Below are 15,830 nucleotides of genomic sequence, written 5' to 3'. Positions count from 1 at the left end.
ACAAAACAGCAGCTTAAACACACAATCAACAGACAGTATAGTAATCACTGCCACCTGTGAAATGCCTGGAAGAAGAGATCATTTTCTACTTGGATGTTAATGGTGGTGCCAAGCGGGCCTCATTGGGGAGAGCATTCCACAAGCAAAGAGCCACAATTGAAAAGGCCCTTTCCCAGATAATGGGCCGCTGGCATCTGTACAGAGGAGATAATTCAAAATGCTACGTCCCTCCTGCAGTTTGAATTTGTACAGTCCAGGTAGGACACAGCCACACATGAATCACCTCTCAGCAAAGTTCTTGGGCTAGACTTGGGCCTTAAAAATCCTACTGCTGATAACGGAGAGTGGGGGGAGAGGGAGAAAGAGGGAGGGAGAGGGAAGGGAGGCGGCCTGGAAGGGGAAAGGTGAGCCGTGGGTAAAATTTATTTTGCAGGACACTATTTACAGTATATGTTGCAGGCTATGTGCAACATTTAAAAGGGGGAAAGGTTGAAATGGGCTTCAGTAATAGGAATCCTTAGAATAGTAAGAAGTTGCTTCTCATTTTATTCTGAGTTGGAATATCTGATAATGCTCCCCGGATTAGTCTGTATGCTTTTTTTAAAAAAAGAAATATTTCCTGTGCAACAGTAAAGGAACTGCTCAGCTTCGCAAAAGAGAATGAAACAGAAGTACGGGGCTAGCTGGCTTTGCATATCTGTGCAGAAAAGCCAGCTAAACACATTCCACTTCTGGCTAACTCAGCCAATTCTGCATTGGCCCGCTGGAATCCCTCAGTTTCGAGGACTCCTCTGTTTGAAGGGCTATCCACAACCATGTCCAGTTGAAAGATTTATATTAACCCTAAGAAAGGAGAGCAGAGCTTCCAACATACAGTGGACCCTTGGGTTATGTTACCTTTGGGTAATGTAACTTTCGGGTTGCGAACACGGCAAACCTGGAAGTGTATACTTCTGGGTTTCGCCACACGCTCATGCGCAGAAGCATTCTGCGTGATGTGCGAGTGCACAGAAGCACTCAATCGCGCCACGTGCGTACACAGAAGGGTGCCTCTGGTTACGAAGATTTTGGGATACGGCTGGGCCTCCAGAACGGATCCCGTTCGTAACCAGAGGTACCACTGTATATTAAAACATAATAAAACACCACACATTGGGGGGGGGAACAACCCTTCCCTATACAGGGCTGCTTTCACATGTCCTCTAAAGGTTGGATAGTTACTTATCACCTTGGTTCAAGGGTCACATAACTCCATACCCTCCAACGTTTTTCCTTAAGAAAATAGGGACATCCTAAGGAAAAGTGGGACGTTCTGGGATCGAATCAGAAACTGGGATAGCTTTCGTTAATCCGAGACTGTCCCATGAAAAGAGGGACACTCATTTGTAGGTTCTGACATAATGATAGCTTCTATATAGTCTAGTCCACTGATGGGGGGCGGGACGCGGGGGGCGCTGTGGTCTAACTACTGAGCCTAGGGCTTGCCGATCAGCAGGTCGGTGGTTTGAATCGGTCCTAGCTCCTGCCAACTTAGCAGTTCGAAAGCACATCAAAGTGCAAGTAGATAAATAGGTACCGCTCCGGCAGGAAGGTAAACGGCGTTTCCGTGTGCTGCTCTGGTTTCACCAGAAGCAGCTTAGTCATGCTGGCCACATGACCCGGAACAACTGTCTGCAGAGAAACGTTGGCTCCCTTGGCCAGTAAAGCGAGATGAGCTCCGCAACCCCAGAGTCGTCTGTGACTGGACTTAACTGTCAGGGGTCCTTTACCTTTACCTTACTGATGAGGGGCACTGAAGTGGCTCTGTGGATAGCCAACATACTTGCCAGCAAATGTCAACAAATTACACCTCCCATTGTTCCTCCCATTGCTAGTTGGAGCTGGTGGGAGCTGAAGCCCAACAACATTGGGAGGGCACCATGTTGGCCATCCTTGCACTGTAAAACATAAAAATTTGCCTCCGCCTGGCTCTGTGGACTTGAGCTCTGCCTTCGTCCTAATTATATGCTCTGTCTAGCTGTGCATTAGCACAGAGACAAGTAGCCCTGACTCATCATTTTTTCACCATCCTCGCGACCCGAGGCAAACAGACTTCGCTGCGCACTCTCCAAACAGTCCCAACTTCCCCTTGAGCAAATATCTAATCTTGTCCTGCCTTGCAGCACAGCTGTCTTGTTTCTACATGTGCAAGCAAACTATCCCATCGCTGGGGCTATTAATTAATTGTTATTTTTTTTGCTGGGGCAATGACTGTCCTCCTGGAGGAGCACCCCAGCTACAGTCAGCACCGTGTTTTGCAGACGTGTGTACGACTTATTTTCCTTCCACCTTGCAAGGTAATTGGCCTTTTGCAGCTGGATGTGGCGTTGATGACAGAGCCTTGAGTAGGAAGATGAAACATAAGATTGCCTGATCCTATGAGCTACTATAGAGCCTGCTAGGTAGACTACTTAAGCCCTAGAAAGGTTGTGCTACAGCTGTGAGCAGACGACAAAATCTCTCAACCAATGGAAGCAAGGCATGCATGACCCCCTCACCTCGCAAATACCAGAATTTTTGTTTGTTACTAGTAATAAGTGACTAATTATTAATAAATATTATTCATTATTACATTATTATGAAATCTCAAGGAGACTTGGGGTGTCATGGAGAGGTGAAGGGGTAAATCCTCACCACACCCACACCCAAATTGCCTCCAGTTCTGGCCCACCACTAATAATAATACCAGTGACTGCATTACTAATTATCCATTGCACATGCCATTGGTGATGCTGTCATGTGCTATGGGGAGGTGAGAGGGACCAACAGCATCCTGGTAGCCTGGGTTGTATCCAGTTTTAGTTATACTCAGAGTAAACCCATTGAAAGTCAGGGAGGTTATTGGAACTGCAGGAGGCAGTGAAGGATAGGTGTGCCTGGCGTGCTCTGGTCCATGGGGTCACGAAGAGTCGGACACGACTGAACGACTGAACAACAACAACAATTTAGATGAAGGGCAGTATACAGATTTAATAAAGAACAGTAATGTCAATCGATTTATAAAAAATATTTCTGTACCTCCATATCGTAATGTTTCACGGCGCTGTACAAAAACAAAACACCATTCAAACAAGTGATAGTCAAAGTGTCTGGCTGACCAGTTTAAAGAACTGCAAAGGCCTGTCATGGTAAAAAAAAAAAAGGTTTTCAGGAGCCTTCTAGTGGAGGCCAGCCTCATCCCATCTGATTCCAGTGCCAAAGGTGGGTCCTTGTGTTGAGGTTTTAATCATCGCTTGCTAACCTGCATCGCAGATGGCAGATATGGTGGCAGCACTGGCTCTCCAGTCCCACATTGTTCCTGACATTTTTACATGTGACATGAAACAAAAGTACTTCTGAGCTATCTGCAGGCCATGTGTGCAAATGTGTGAATGCAGTTTTAAATTAAGATAGAATGTAGAAGAAGAGCATTTCGAAACCATACACGTATCACACACTTCCTAGACTTGATGCTTTCCTTACAGCTGTGTGTGTGTGAGGGGAGTGACTAAACCCTGTAGCATCATCTGTGAAAATGCCCTTTTGCTTAAGCTCCCACATTTGAACTAGATCTGAAATTTTGAAAACACCCTATTTTATTTGGTTATTTAAACCATTTTCCAGCCCACCCTCCAGCATTTCCGCAGGCATCTGGGTGGCTACTGTGAGAACAGAATGCTGGGCTGGATGGACCATTGAACCCTGATCCAGCACAGCTGTTTTTATGTTCATTGCTGTTCTAGGGGTAGATAATGAAAAGCAGATCATTAAAAATAACAGGCCAACTGATTAAAATCCACAATAAAGGAGTAACAATGGAATCCTATGTGTGCTGTCACTCTCAAGTTTCCCTGTGTTTCAGTGGGGCTGCAGTCCTTCATTCACTTACCTGGGAGTAAGTCCCACGGCACTCAGTCAGACACATCCAAACAGTATGATGATGATGATGATGATGATGATGTGTTAATTGCTTTCTCTTGAGCAGGGCAGGGCAACCCAAAATAAACAAACAAACAACACCCCACATAGCTACATTATAACCAAGGGGGGGAAATAATGAATTTTAAAAATCCCACCCACTTCTAAAAGGCCACATATAGCTAAAGGCAGACCTGGTTATAGAGAAAAGTATTTGTGTCAGGCAAGCCTCCCTGGGGAGAGCATCCCACAAACAAGAGCCACCTCAGAAAAGGCCCATTCTTGTGTTGCCACCCTCTGGACCTCTTGTGGTGTGGGCACACAGAGAAGGGCCACAGACGATGAGCGCAGGGTCTGGTTTGGTAGGCATATAAGGTTGGGCATTGTTGTCTCTGTTCAGGGCCAGAGTCTTATACAGCATATAGCAAACCTAGAGGAAGTAACTTGTTTTTAAATACTGGCTTTCCCTTTTCTGCTGGTTTGTGGAGGGTGTTTGCAGAAGAAGAAATGTAAATGCAAAAGCAGTTAATAGATTAGGGTTGTTTTTTTTTTTGTATGGTTTAGACCAGCATAACTCAGTAGAGCATGAGGCTTTTAATCTCAGGGTCCTGGGTCCAGGCCCCACATTGGGCAAAAATATTCCAGCACTGCAAGGGGGTTGGACTAGATGACCCTCAGTGTCCCTTCCAGCTCTACCATTCTATCATTCTGCCTCCCTTTCCTGAGCCTTCCAAAGCAGCAGCAGTAAGCACTGAGACGGGGGCGTGACCACCTCGTGGGTGCGTTTTCCCCACCTCCAGACCATGGACATGGCCCGTGTCCCATTGGCGGAGGGAAGCCCCGCCTCGCGCCACCTGGCCCCACCTCCTCCGCCCCCTATAGGTTGCTGAGAAGCTCCCCTCTTCTCTCCGCCCCGTTTGCGCGACGGCCCCTCCTCCCACTCGGAGACTGCCCGGAGATGGGGAGCGGGAGAACGCTCGGCCGATTGGCTGGCTCTCGCCGGCGCCTGCGATTGGCCAGCCGGGGGTTGCGGGTAGGCGTGTCCGAGGCGCGGCGATTGGCCGCGGCCGAGGGGTGTGCGCGCGAGGGAGAGCCGCGGTTGGTGGGCGGGGCGGGGATGGAAGCGGCTGTTCCTGAGCGGCTGAAGCCGAAGAGCTTCCAGGGGGGCGGGAGGGGGAAAAAGGAGGAGGGGAGCGGCGGATGGGGGCGGCGGCCGGAGGCGCTGAGCGCAGGCAGCCGCTGCAGCCAGTCGCCTCCCTCTGCCCCCGCTGGCTCCGGCAACCATGAACAGGGGCGCCGCTTCTTGCCCTTCGTCCGTCCCCGGCGGCAGCGGCCACGGAGAGTGCCGGCGGGTCTGTAGCAACTGCCGGAAAGTGCTGAGGCAGGTGGGTGTACGTCGACCCCCATCACGCTCCACACACACACACACACCCCCCTCCGCGCGTGCGCTCGGTGCTGTGGAACGTTGGGGAGCAGCGCGCGCGGAGCCCGATCGGAGGAGGCGACTTCGCTCGGAGCGCTGCCCGAAGGCGCTCGGAGATGCTGCTCGTCGCTCCCGATTGCAGACCGTTGGGCTTCTGCGCTCGGGCCACGCCCCCTCGGCCAACTCTTATAAAGGGGGGGGGGGGGAGGCGCTCGCCCCGCTGAGGGGGGGGGGCTCTTTCACCTTCGCGTAGGGCTGCTTGTGTATGTGTGTCAGTCAGTCAGGGTTATCCCAAAGCAAAGGATGGCATATATAATGAGGCGTTACGTGTGTGTAAGTGTGAAATCTGGTGCGCCTGTGAGGTGCATTGGTAGCTCATGTTCTCCTCAAGAGTAGACCCACTGAAGTCCCATGGGCATGGCTGACTTAGGTCTGCCGGTTTCGGTGGGTCTGCTCTGGGGAGGAGTTAATTGGGATACAAAACTGTAGCCCTCCTCAGAGTAGACCCTCTGAAGTCCCATGGGCATGGCTGACTTGGGTCCCCTTGGTTTCAGTGGCTCTACTTGTGAGTAAGTAGAACTTAGACAGCTGGTGTTGCCTGCAACTAACTTCTAGGACCCTCAGAAAGGAATGTATGCAGGTTAGCCATGCCCATTAATTTCGGCAGGTCTGCTCTGAACAGGACTTAATTTGGATACAACCCTATCTCTAAATACATATGTACTGTATATATCTACTGTATATCTATATCAAGAGAGCAGTTTGTGTGTTTTTCTATCCAGCAGTAAAGTTGTATAAAAATAGGTATGATTTGCATAGTACAGCTGTGTAATAATAACCATATCCAGCTGGATGTAGACTTAACTGCAATCCTAACCGGTTTTTGCTCACAAGTAAGCTGTGCTGGTCCCAGTGGGGCTTGCTCACAGGTAAGTGGGATCGAGACTGCAGCCTTAAGTTAGCCATGCATTAGCCCCATTGCAGTCTATGAGACAACTGACAGTCCTGTCACCACATTTACTTGGGACTAAGCCCTGTTGAGTTCAATAGCACTTACTTCTAAGTAGATGTGATGTGGTTAGGCTTGTGCTGTTAATTACGAATAACCAAAGTCCCATCATTTTTAATGAGGTTAAAGCATGGCTAAATTAGGCTGGAGCCAGCCCATTATTTTTATATTACAAAGTGTATTGGGCTGACTGCTTTTAAGTGCTAGCTATATTAAGGTTATTTGGTTGTTTTAAAAAGTTTTAAAACTGTGTTCTTTTGTTTATATAATTATGTAAGGTTGTTTATAATTGCATAGTAAATTGGGTTAATACTGTACATATTATATGTATATATTGTATATTAAAATTGTATAAAATATGCATATTATCATTTTAATACAATGTATGCATAATTTATTATTTGTTCATGTGTTTTTAGCGTTACTTGTCCATGAAAGGTGCTCATTGTGGTTGCAGTTGGTACTAAACCACTTAAACAAAAGCATAATAATAACAATAATAACAATAATAATAATAATAATAGCAATTGATAAAATTGTATACAGCCTGGCAGCATCAAAAAATAGCAGATCCTGTCAGCAAAAGAAAAGGGTGGTGTGGTGGTGGATTGGTTTCACATACCATCTAAATGAAGATAGTGCAATAAGGTGTGTGTGTTTGTGTATAGAATATGGGTGACATCTGATTTATACAATTGCCCATTGAGTTTTTAATGGGTCTCCTCTAAGTATAACAAATACAAATTTGCATCTTTACTTAAAAATAAAGCTTCACTGAGATCAGTAGGGCTTACTTCCAGATAAGAAAGTATAGAATTCCAGCCCTGGGGAATGTTGTCTTCTGTTTGTAATCATTGTACTGAAGAAGAAGAAAAAGGTTCAGTGGGATATGTCAGAAAATATTTACCAGTAAATCTCAGAGCTAACCTAATTGCCTTAATGCCAAAGTGCCTATATATTTCCATTGTTTAGAAGTAAATGATGTGCTAATGCTAAAAACGCAGGTTAATGACTTGCACATTTCTGACATTTACTGTAATGTGTATACTTTTCTCTCTGTGTGTGAGCCTGTTAAAACAAGTACCTTTAAACAGTATGGTAAAGATAATCACCTTTAAACAGTGTGATACTGGGTGGGCAGGTGGGCAGGGCTGAAAGGAAGGGAACTGAAAGCAGTTCATCTACCTCCTGGGTTCTCCAGTGCCCTGAGAACAGAGGACGGCTCTTGCTCACCTTTGTCCTTTTCTGTTTTTTTCCACATCCCCAAAAACCATTCACCTCCCATGGGAAATAAAGGGAATGAAATTCGCTGTTGTATGTGTGCTCCTGGTTTGGAGGTGTGCCAGGGGACTGAGAAGGCACTGGATCTTTTAAATCCAAGCACACCCTTGGCATGCCCCCCCTTTTTTTGCTCTGCTGAGATTGGTTCTGACAACAATAGGGGAAGGGCTGTGGAAGGTTCCATAGCAATGGGGAGGTGGGATCCAACACTGGCTCTCTCTCTCCAAGGTTGAGGAGTTTTCTTTCTGTCCTTATAAAGGGTGCTCCAATGATTCCTATGGCCCCTGGGATATCCTTCCAGGGGCCATAGGATTGTAGGACCTGTCCTGTTGGTTTCAGTGGGAGAGACTTGGATTGTCTAGTGAAATCAATTAAAGGGGCTTAACTTTGGCAGGGTTGTGCTACTGTACTTGATGTGGTATGTGTATGAAATTTTGTTTTGCTGTACCTTTGCCTTCTGTATCACTACTTCACTTATCCACTGGAATTTTTAAAATATGTTATGTCCCTGAAGTCTCAAGACCTTCAAAAGAATAAGAACAAATACTGTCTAAATTCTATATTTGCTTTGTGCACCCTTTTTCCAAAGGTGATAGGAAGCTAGAATGTGGCTGAAGCTCAGTGGTAGAGCATCTACTTGTCCCAGGTTCAATCCCAGGTGTCTCCAGGTACGGTTAGGAGAGACTCCTGTCTGGAATTCTAGGGAGCCGCTACTGGTCAGTGTTGACAAAACTGAGCTAGATGGATCTGACGGTCTGACTCAGCAAAAGGCAGCTTCCTACGCCCCCTCCCTTTTCTTAGCTTCAGGTTGAGCTTCCTCCTGCCAGCCAGAAGATGCTAAAAAATAAATAAATCCCACTTTAATATCAAGTGCAAGCATGCATGTACTTTAAAGACAAATATTTACGGTATATGTAGGTGTTTTCATGTGTTTCTAGTTTCTCTCCTGCTTTTTGCTTAATCTTAATTGAGAGGTCTTGATTTACTTCTAGAAGAAATTTGGGTTTTGGATGTGGTATAAGTTTGTGGAAGGCTGCAAAACGGATGTGTGACTATTGAGATGATTACTCCTTGCATTACTGCCCGTCAAAATATTTAATGCCTAAGCTTATGATGTTGACTGAGGACTGGAGTAAATTGAAGAAGAGAATAATGGTGGTATAGTTGATGGGTCAGATTGACTGAGTGGTTTATCCTCCTAGGTATTGTTAACTGCGCAAAGCCTATGGGATAGTTTGCAGTATAAATATAAATTATATTTGTGCAATAGACTGACAGTCTAACTGAAATTGCTCCCCTCTCTTTTTATGACAGCTCTGTCCCTTCTAGTTAAAAAAGGGGGGGGGGGAATCTTGCAATTAAATGACCTAACTTAGTCATACTCGTTTTTTCGGTGGGTCTGCTGGGTGTAAAACTTAGCTATCATAGTCTCCCCCCACACACACACCATTGCCATGGAAATAGGATCTTTGCCCCAAGTAATCATTGAGCCAGACTAGAAGCCTTTTTGGGGGGTTGGGGGATAGATTGTAACTAGACACATATATCAGATAGACACTGAATATGCTTCATTCTGTAAGATTGCAGCCAATTCCAATGACGTCACTAAGCAAACCAGGGTTTTCATTGGTTTCAATGTTGTCAGACTAGAATGCAGAGATTACCCTTGCAAGCCTCCAGCCTTAATGTATGATTGAAGGGGAAACCTCCTACCTTCTAACCATTTCTCCCTTTTGTATTGATATTGATTCCTGTTGGTTTTGCCTCTGCAACACTAAGCCTCAGTGCTGCGTATAATATCTTACTGAAGACATCCTGCAGGAGAGAGAGAAAGAGAGATGGACTACATCTCATCTTCCTTATCTCCACCCACATCTGACACACATTTTTGCAAGGAGCACTGCCCTCTTCATAACCTTGACTTCAGTGTGTGGGTCTGCTATGAGGGTGAAGAAAGAGAAGGGGAAGGAAACTTTTACCTTTTGAACTGTATCCTCTCTGTATATGTAGAGTATGTCAAAATAAATGCCCCCCAACTCAATATAATCTCCCTGCTCTTTTTTATGCTTACACTTTCTGTAGCAGCTATATCTGTTTTGTGTGTCTGGTTTTAGATTTTGTCTCCATGACAAATCTCTTATTATTAGATTCCCCTCCCCTTTCCGTATATGAACGTCATGTCTGGGTGTGTTCTCGGGAAATCTGGCTTTCTTGGAAGCTTATTGGGGGTTCCTCAGTAAAATTACTAACAGGGATGCCATTACTACAGTAATGCCAAGCAAAATTCTCTAGAAGATATCTTGCCCACATCTTCTGATGAGTGCTGGGTATGTTTCACTGGCAGGGTTTTTCGGACATGGGATTCCCCTTCTAACTGCTCTGTTCTACCGTAAGTAGGCATCTCTGGTAAATGAATGAATGGGGGCTCCTTGCACACAGCTGCATGCATGCAGTAGACCGGAGCAGTACTCCAACACTGGCATTAGAAGAGGGCATTTCAAGGTTCCTTGTGAATCCAGCCAGCCAGGGTACAAAGCAGGAGTGGGAAGAACACATTTGACTAGAAGCTTCCATGTGCTGCCTGCCTCTCTGCAGCTGCCATACTTAGCAATTTGAGGGCTGCAAGCTAATCCTCTGTTGCTGGGTGTGAAGCATCTTTGGCCCTACTTGCTGCAAGGTTAGCTCCCTGCCTAGAACTTTGCAGTCCTTCCACCTCAGTGTCTATGTCTCTTCCCTTTTGGGAGGGAGGACTGTACTATAGCACAGTGTGCTTCATACTGGCCAAGTGGGACCCAGCAAGGGATAGTGGAGAAATTCTGTTTGCATTTTAATGCAAAACTACTTTATTTGTACTTCTCGCACCCCTCAAAATGTGAATCCAAATGAAGCTATCCTTCAAAATGTGCACTTTTCTGAATTTTTTAATTCAGTTCTCCAACCAGATGATGTGCACAAAAGCATGTGCATAAAATGTATATATTGGTGAAAATAACATAAATATGTTGGGGTGTATTAGGGAACAAAATTGCATGCAGAAATGTATATATTAGGAGAAAAGTACACTAAAATGCTGACAAATTATTGTGATGACTAATTAAGGTGGCTTGGTCAGGATTCCATACATTTCATGTAAGGTCCCAGAATACCAAGTGATGTGTGGAGATTTTGAGATGGATATTATTCAGCAGGTTAATTGATGCAGTAAGGGTTACTAGATAATGGAAAAAGCGGTATGTGAAAGATACAATACCCCAATTCTTTGCAGTTTTAAAATTATGTAATAATGTGCTCAAAAGAGGACCAAATCCTGCTGGTCACATAATCTATTGCTAGAATCATAAATCATTGTCTGTATGTAGGAAGGCTTCCTTGTTAGTGAGAATCTTGATTCCTAGTATGAATTCCTTAAAATGTAGGTTTTTAAAAAATGGTGTATGGATGCTGTTCAGATGTTATAAGTAATATAAACATGGCTGTTTTGCCTCTATAAGGATGTTGCAGAAAGTAATATTTCTAGTGTGAACTCCTACTTCACCTGGGAAGTTGTGTGTTTGGGGTGATGAATGAGTATATTTTCATCCTTGGATCTCTTTTTTTAAAGGAATAGTTTAACTGTTTTGTACTGTTGAGGTGGTTTCTGAATTATTGAGATGTGGGTAAGTAAAGTAACACCTCTCTGTTATTTGATCTCTGTGTCATGTACATTCTGTTTAAAAAGATCAATATTTATAGACTGCCTTTCAGGTGTTAAATCCCCCCCCCAGCTACCGACAACATATTAAAAACATAAAATTCATAATGTGATTATAAACTGTGAAACCACACAATCCGTAAAACACTAAAACAACTAAAAATATTATAGCAACAGCAATAAACAGTATCAATATAAAAAAAACAAGTGGCACAGCATAAAGAGTTTTAAAATAACAACAGCTGCGAAATGCAAAACAGCTAAAATAGCGAGTGAAAGCATTTTGCAACAAAAAAGTCTTCAGGCTGTTTTACAAGCCATCAACACAGGGGCCATATGAATATGCCTAGGGAAGAGGTTCTATAAACATGGGACCACCTCTGAATCAGTGGTGCACCGGAGAATATCATTCCTTTCTTTCTTGAGGTGTGGTTCCTAGCCCTCATGGCTGTGAATAAGAGGTTGAAAATAAACTGGCTGTGTTTGGAAAATAAGCCAAGAATTGAATAGAGCTTCCAGGGTCATGAGGCCAGTTGGCTACCTGTTATTCCCCCTCCCGCTTTTCTGTCTGTCTGTATCCAAACTGAATGATGCCTCCTCCCTTTTCCTACGTGCCTTGCTTCTGCAGTATTCCTTACCACTGTATGAGTAGTCAACAACATGTTCCTTTGCCTAAAAGGGGGGGGGGGGGAGTATTTGAAAACCTTCAAAGCCAATGCAATTGGGCAAATTAAGTTAGTTTCCTTATTTTGATTTGGGGGGGGGGGGGGGCAGAAATGGAGGCTGACTAATGATTTGGGCGCAGGTCACGCACAGCTACTTCTCCTTACCCTTTTGTGGCAAAGTTATCCATGCATCTCCTGTTACAGCTTATTTTATTACATTTTCATCATGCTTTCTACCCCAAGGGAGATTTGAATTGAGCCTAAATGCATATAAAATTCATAAAAAGATGAAAAAAGAGTTTAATGTAAATGCAAGAATCTTAGCAGGAGCATTAATAATGCTAATCTTTTTTGGCATTAAATAATAAAATAATTTAAATGGTTTTCAGAAGGCAGATGAAGACCTTTCCTCATAGGAAAGCTCTTCTGAGAAGAAATGTGCCATACCTTAGAAAGCCCTGCTCCCAGTGGATACTGGCCTTACTTCAGATGGAAGTGTTTCCTGGAACAAGACCCGAGTGACTGAAGAATGGGAAGGGGTCAATATGGGAAAAAGCGTTGCCTGAACTAGTTTTAAGCTTAGGCCATTTAGTTTTCAGTGAAAGAGCCAGCAACATCTATAAAACATGTTTTTCTTAAATTTTCTTTAGACTGTACCTCAAAGTAGAACTACATGTTGCAGTGAAGATGAGGCTGCTGCTGAAGACAGCAGTTGCATGTTGAATTTCCTACCACCTTCCGTAATAAAAGCTAATTCAGTTCTCCATGTGTGCTGACATCCTTATGAAGCAGTGTGTTGCATTGCCCCTGTCAGTAATGGCAAGTGATATGGAGGGGGGGTTAAAACACTTCATAAAAATTGGGACAAATGGTTGAAGGGATCTGGTCCTGGCTTGTTAAATGACACTAAACAAGATTTCCCTGGTTCAGTCAGAATGAGGAATAATGCAAACCATAAAATGATGTACAAGGAGAGGGGAGGCCTTTTAGATACGCATTTGACTGCAACGCTTGTTCACCACGTCAAAACCTTGGTTTATGGAGCCCCAAGCCGAACCAGACACATCTGCCACTATTTCTAACAACACTAGCTATACAGCAAGCCACCCTTCAGGAATATTCTGATTGGTTTGCCTCCACTCTGTACATCTGATTAACTGAGTTGCCTCTTGTTTGTCCAGCGCAAATGAATTAAAACTGCTGAGCTGGGCAAATCTATCAGCTTGGAGCAACTAAAGCAAATGCGCTGTGTATGTGTATGTTTGGCAGCCTCTTTCTAATTATATCTTTGTACCAGGATTTTTCTTGTAAATATGAAGAAAGCATGTAAGTCATTGCGCTCAAATATTTGCACTCTTTGTCCCAAAGCTGTTTTTTTTCTTTTTCTTTTTTTCTTGCTCTGTGGGTCAGACCAAGTGCCAATCAAAGTTGTTTTTCAAGCCATGCAGTGAAATTGTAGAACAGCTCCGCCCCCCCCCCCTCCCGCCCTGCTGTCTTCCAAAGAAGGGTTTGGCTTTTGGAGAACTGGTGTGGGGGAGGGCTGGGCGGGTAGGATAATACACACTTTAAAAAAAAAAAAGTTGCCTGTCTGCTTATAAAAATGTGTTTTGTGCTAACAAATGTGTATGTTTGGTACGTGCATTTATTTATCCCTCTCCTCCCCCTCTTCTAAGCTCTTGGATCATATTAAACATCGTACTTTATGTTTCTTCCTGCTTTCTAATGTGTGAGAAGTTTCATGGATTTGAGAAGCACAGAGCAGTACTGTACCATTGAATTTAACTGTTGCATTTCTGGGCCAGGTGTTCCTGATGGGTGAGTTCTCCCCATCACTAGAGAAGCCTTTCTCAACCTTGTGTCCCCAGGTGTCGTTGGACTACAACTCCCAGCATCCCTAGCTAGCATGACCACTGGTCAAGGATGATGGGAGTTGAGAAAGGCCACTCCAGAGTATTGTGGTTCATATTAGTTCTGCTCCATCCCCAAACATGAGTTTTTGTGAGAGGATGGAAATAAGATGTGAGCCAGGGAAAGCCTTGCATACTAGCTAGATGGTCTTATGAAGGCCCACCCTTATTACAGCTCTGTCCCAAGCTGTAGTTTGGGAAATACAATGCTGCGTTATTTTGCAGGGTGGTTCTACAGATCACAGAGTTAATGGGAACAAAGTGATCTCAAAACTCCCAAGGCAATATATGATTTCTAAACAGTGGTGTTACTTTATGTGATCAAAGGTTAAAAAAAAGGTAAAATTATTTATGTGATCAAACCCGTCCTGGTATGTTGTCATCTATTTTTGTGGGCATTTCTAAGTCATGTCCACACCATGTATTTAAAGCACATGGCTGTCCCCAAATAATCATGGGAACTGTGGTTTGTTAAGGGTGCTGGGAATTGTAGGCCTGTGAGGATTAACTGCAGTTCCCAGGATTCTTTGGGGGAAAGCTCTGACTGTTAAAGGGGTATGAATGCACTTTCATACTGGTTTATAAATGCCACGGTTCCAGATTGAAGACTCCTTGGATGTGGAGTGCTGTGAAGTGTTGAGGCTATTCTTAGCACAGAATTCCCAGAACCTTCACAAAAGCCATAATTCCTCAGGGATCTTTCTGGGAAGTCTTTTTTGTGAAATTGGTTCTAAACTGCTTTAAGATGTGAAGTATAGATGTGGTGGTCCTGTTTGTCAGACTTGGCTGGAAGCCCTGAGTATGTTTGCTTAAGAGTAAACCTCATTAAACTCAGTAGGATTTGCTTCTGTGTAAACATGCATAAGGTAGGTTTGCACATATCGGCCAGCTTTATAGTTGCATAGTGAGAGCTTGCCTTTCATGTTTCATTTCTCAGCTTCTCACTAAGTAACCTGCAGGCTACATTGGGCTTTCTGAAGTCTCTACATCTTTGTCACTCCCTAAGCCATCAGCCCAGTCCGGGCCGTCATGTTTTCTTGGGATGCATTGAAGATCTAGAAAAATCATACATGTATGAATGGGGCAGTAATAGCTAGTGTGAGCATCAGTTGCAGGGAGCGACCGTTTTAGGCACGTCCCATATGTGTGTGACTGTGCTGAATCTGAAAGTGACCCAAAAAGTCACAGAAAGGGGCAGAATGGGGTGTTTGCAGGCATTTTCAATTGTGTTTCAAATATACGTGGAACTTTGGAATGTAACCCCTGTTTAAATTGGGAGTTGCCTCTACATACAAGTTCCATGCCCCATCCCTGCACGTAGAAGGGTTAAAGTCATCTTCCATTGGGTGATGCATTGTGAGTTCAAGTTCCCTTGGGGAACTTGATCCCACAGCTGATCCCTCCAGAAAGCAGCTATGTCAGCCGTATGCTTGGGAGCTGAGAAGTGCTGACCACAGGGCTTGCAAACACTTTGCACAGTGCTTCCCAATTCCCAACAACCAGCTGGTTGCCAGGCGTTTGGGAGGTGCTGAGCAAGGCCAGTGCTCAGAGCTTCTGAAGTGCTGGGCGTAGGACTGTCGAACCCCCTTGCTCTGTGGTTCACAATGTTGTCGGGAGCTTGGGAAGCACTGCTCAAGGGACTTTGACAGGTAGGTGAGGCATCATGTGATTGATGCGTGGGTTGACCCACCCACCTGTCGGAGTTGACCCACAGGAGTAGCCAGAAAGGTTCCCCTACCCTGATCTGAGGAAATCACACATGCATGAACAGGGCACTAGCAACTAGTGTGAATATGGCTTGATTCACAACTCAACATGCCATTGTAAGCCAAATTACGGTTTATTGGGATTGTGTTGGCAAGTGGCTTCCAGAGAGGTTGCTTTGCTCCTCTGTTTTCACTCAGCATATCATGGTAGT

At 44.5% G+C, this 15,830-nt stretch overlaps 1 protein-coding gene across 1 annotated transcript in view; it reads left to right on the top strand.

Annotated features, from left to right (window-relative positions):
• The first annotated feature begins 5,149 nt into the window (after window positions 1-5,149).
• The window catches only part of SESN3 (sestrin 3), a 60,863-nt gene continuing 50,182 nt past the window's right edge, over window positions 5,150-15,830 (top strand). Inside the window, exon 1 of the mRNA XM_033146151.1 lies at window positions 5,150-5,321. Coding sequence (XP_033002042.1) covers window positions 5,220-5,321 — 102 coding nt within the window. The 5' untranslated portion in view covers window positions 5,150-5,219. The remainder of the gene's footprint in view (window positions 5,322-15,830) is intronic.

The sequence above is a fragment of the Lacerta agilis genome, chromosome 4 (genome assembly GCF_009819535.1).
Source record: "Lacerta agilis isolate rLacAgi1 chromosome 4, rLacAgi1.pri, whole genome shotgun sequence".
NCBI classification, from domain to species: domain Eukaryota; kingdom Metazoa; phylum Chordata; class Lepidosauria; order Squamata; family Lacertidae; genus Lacerta; species Lacerta agilis.
Note: the sequence above shows the minus strand (reverse complement) of the source record. Positions and strands in the feature narration are given on the sequence as shown.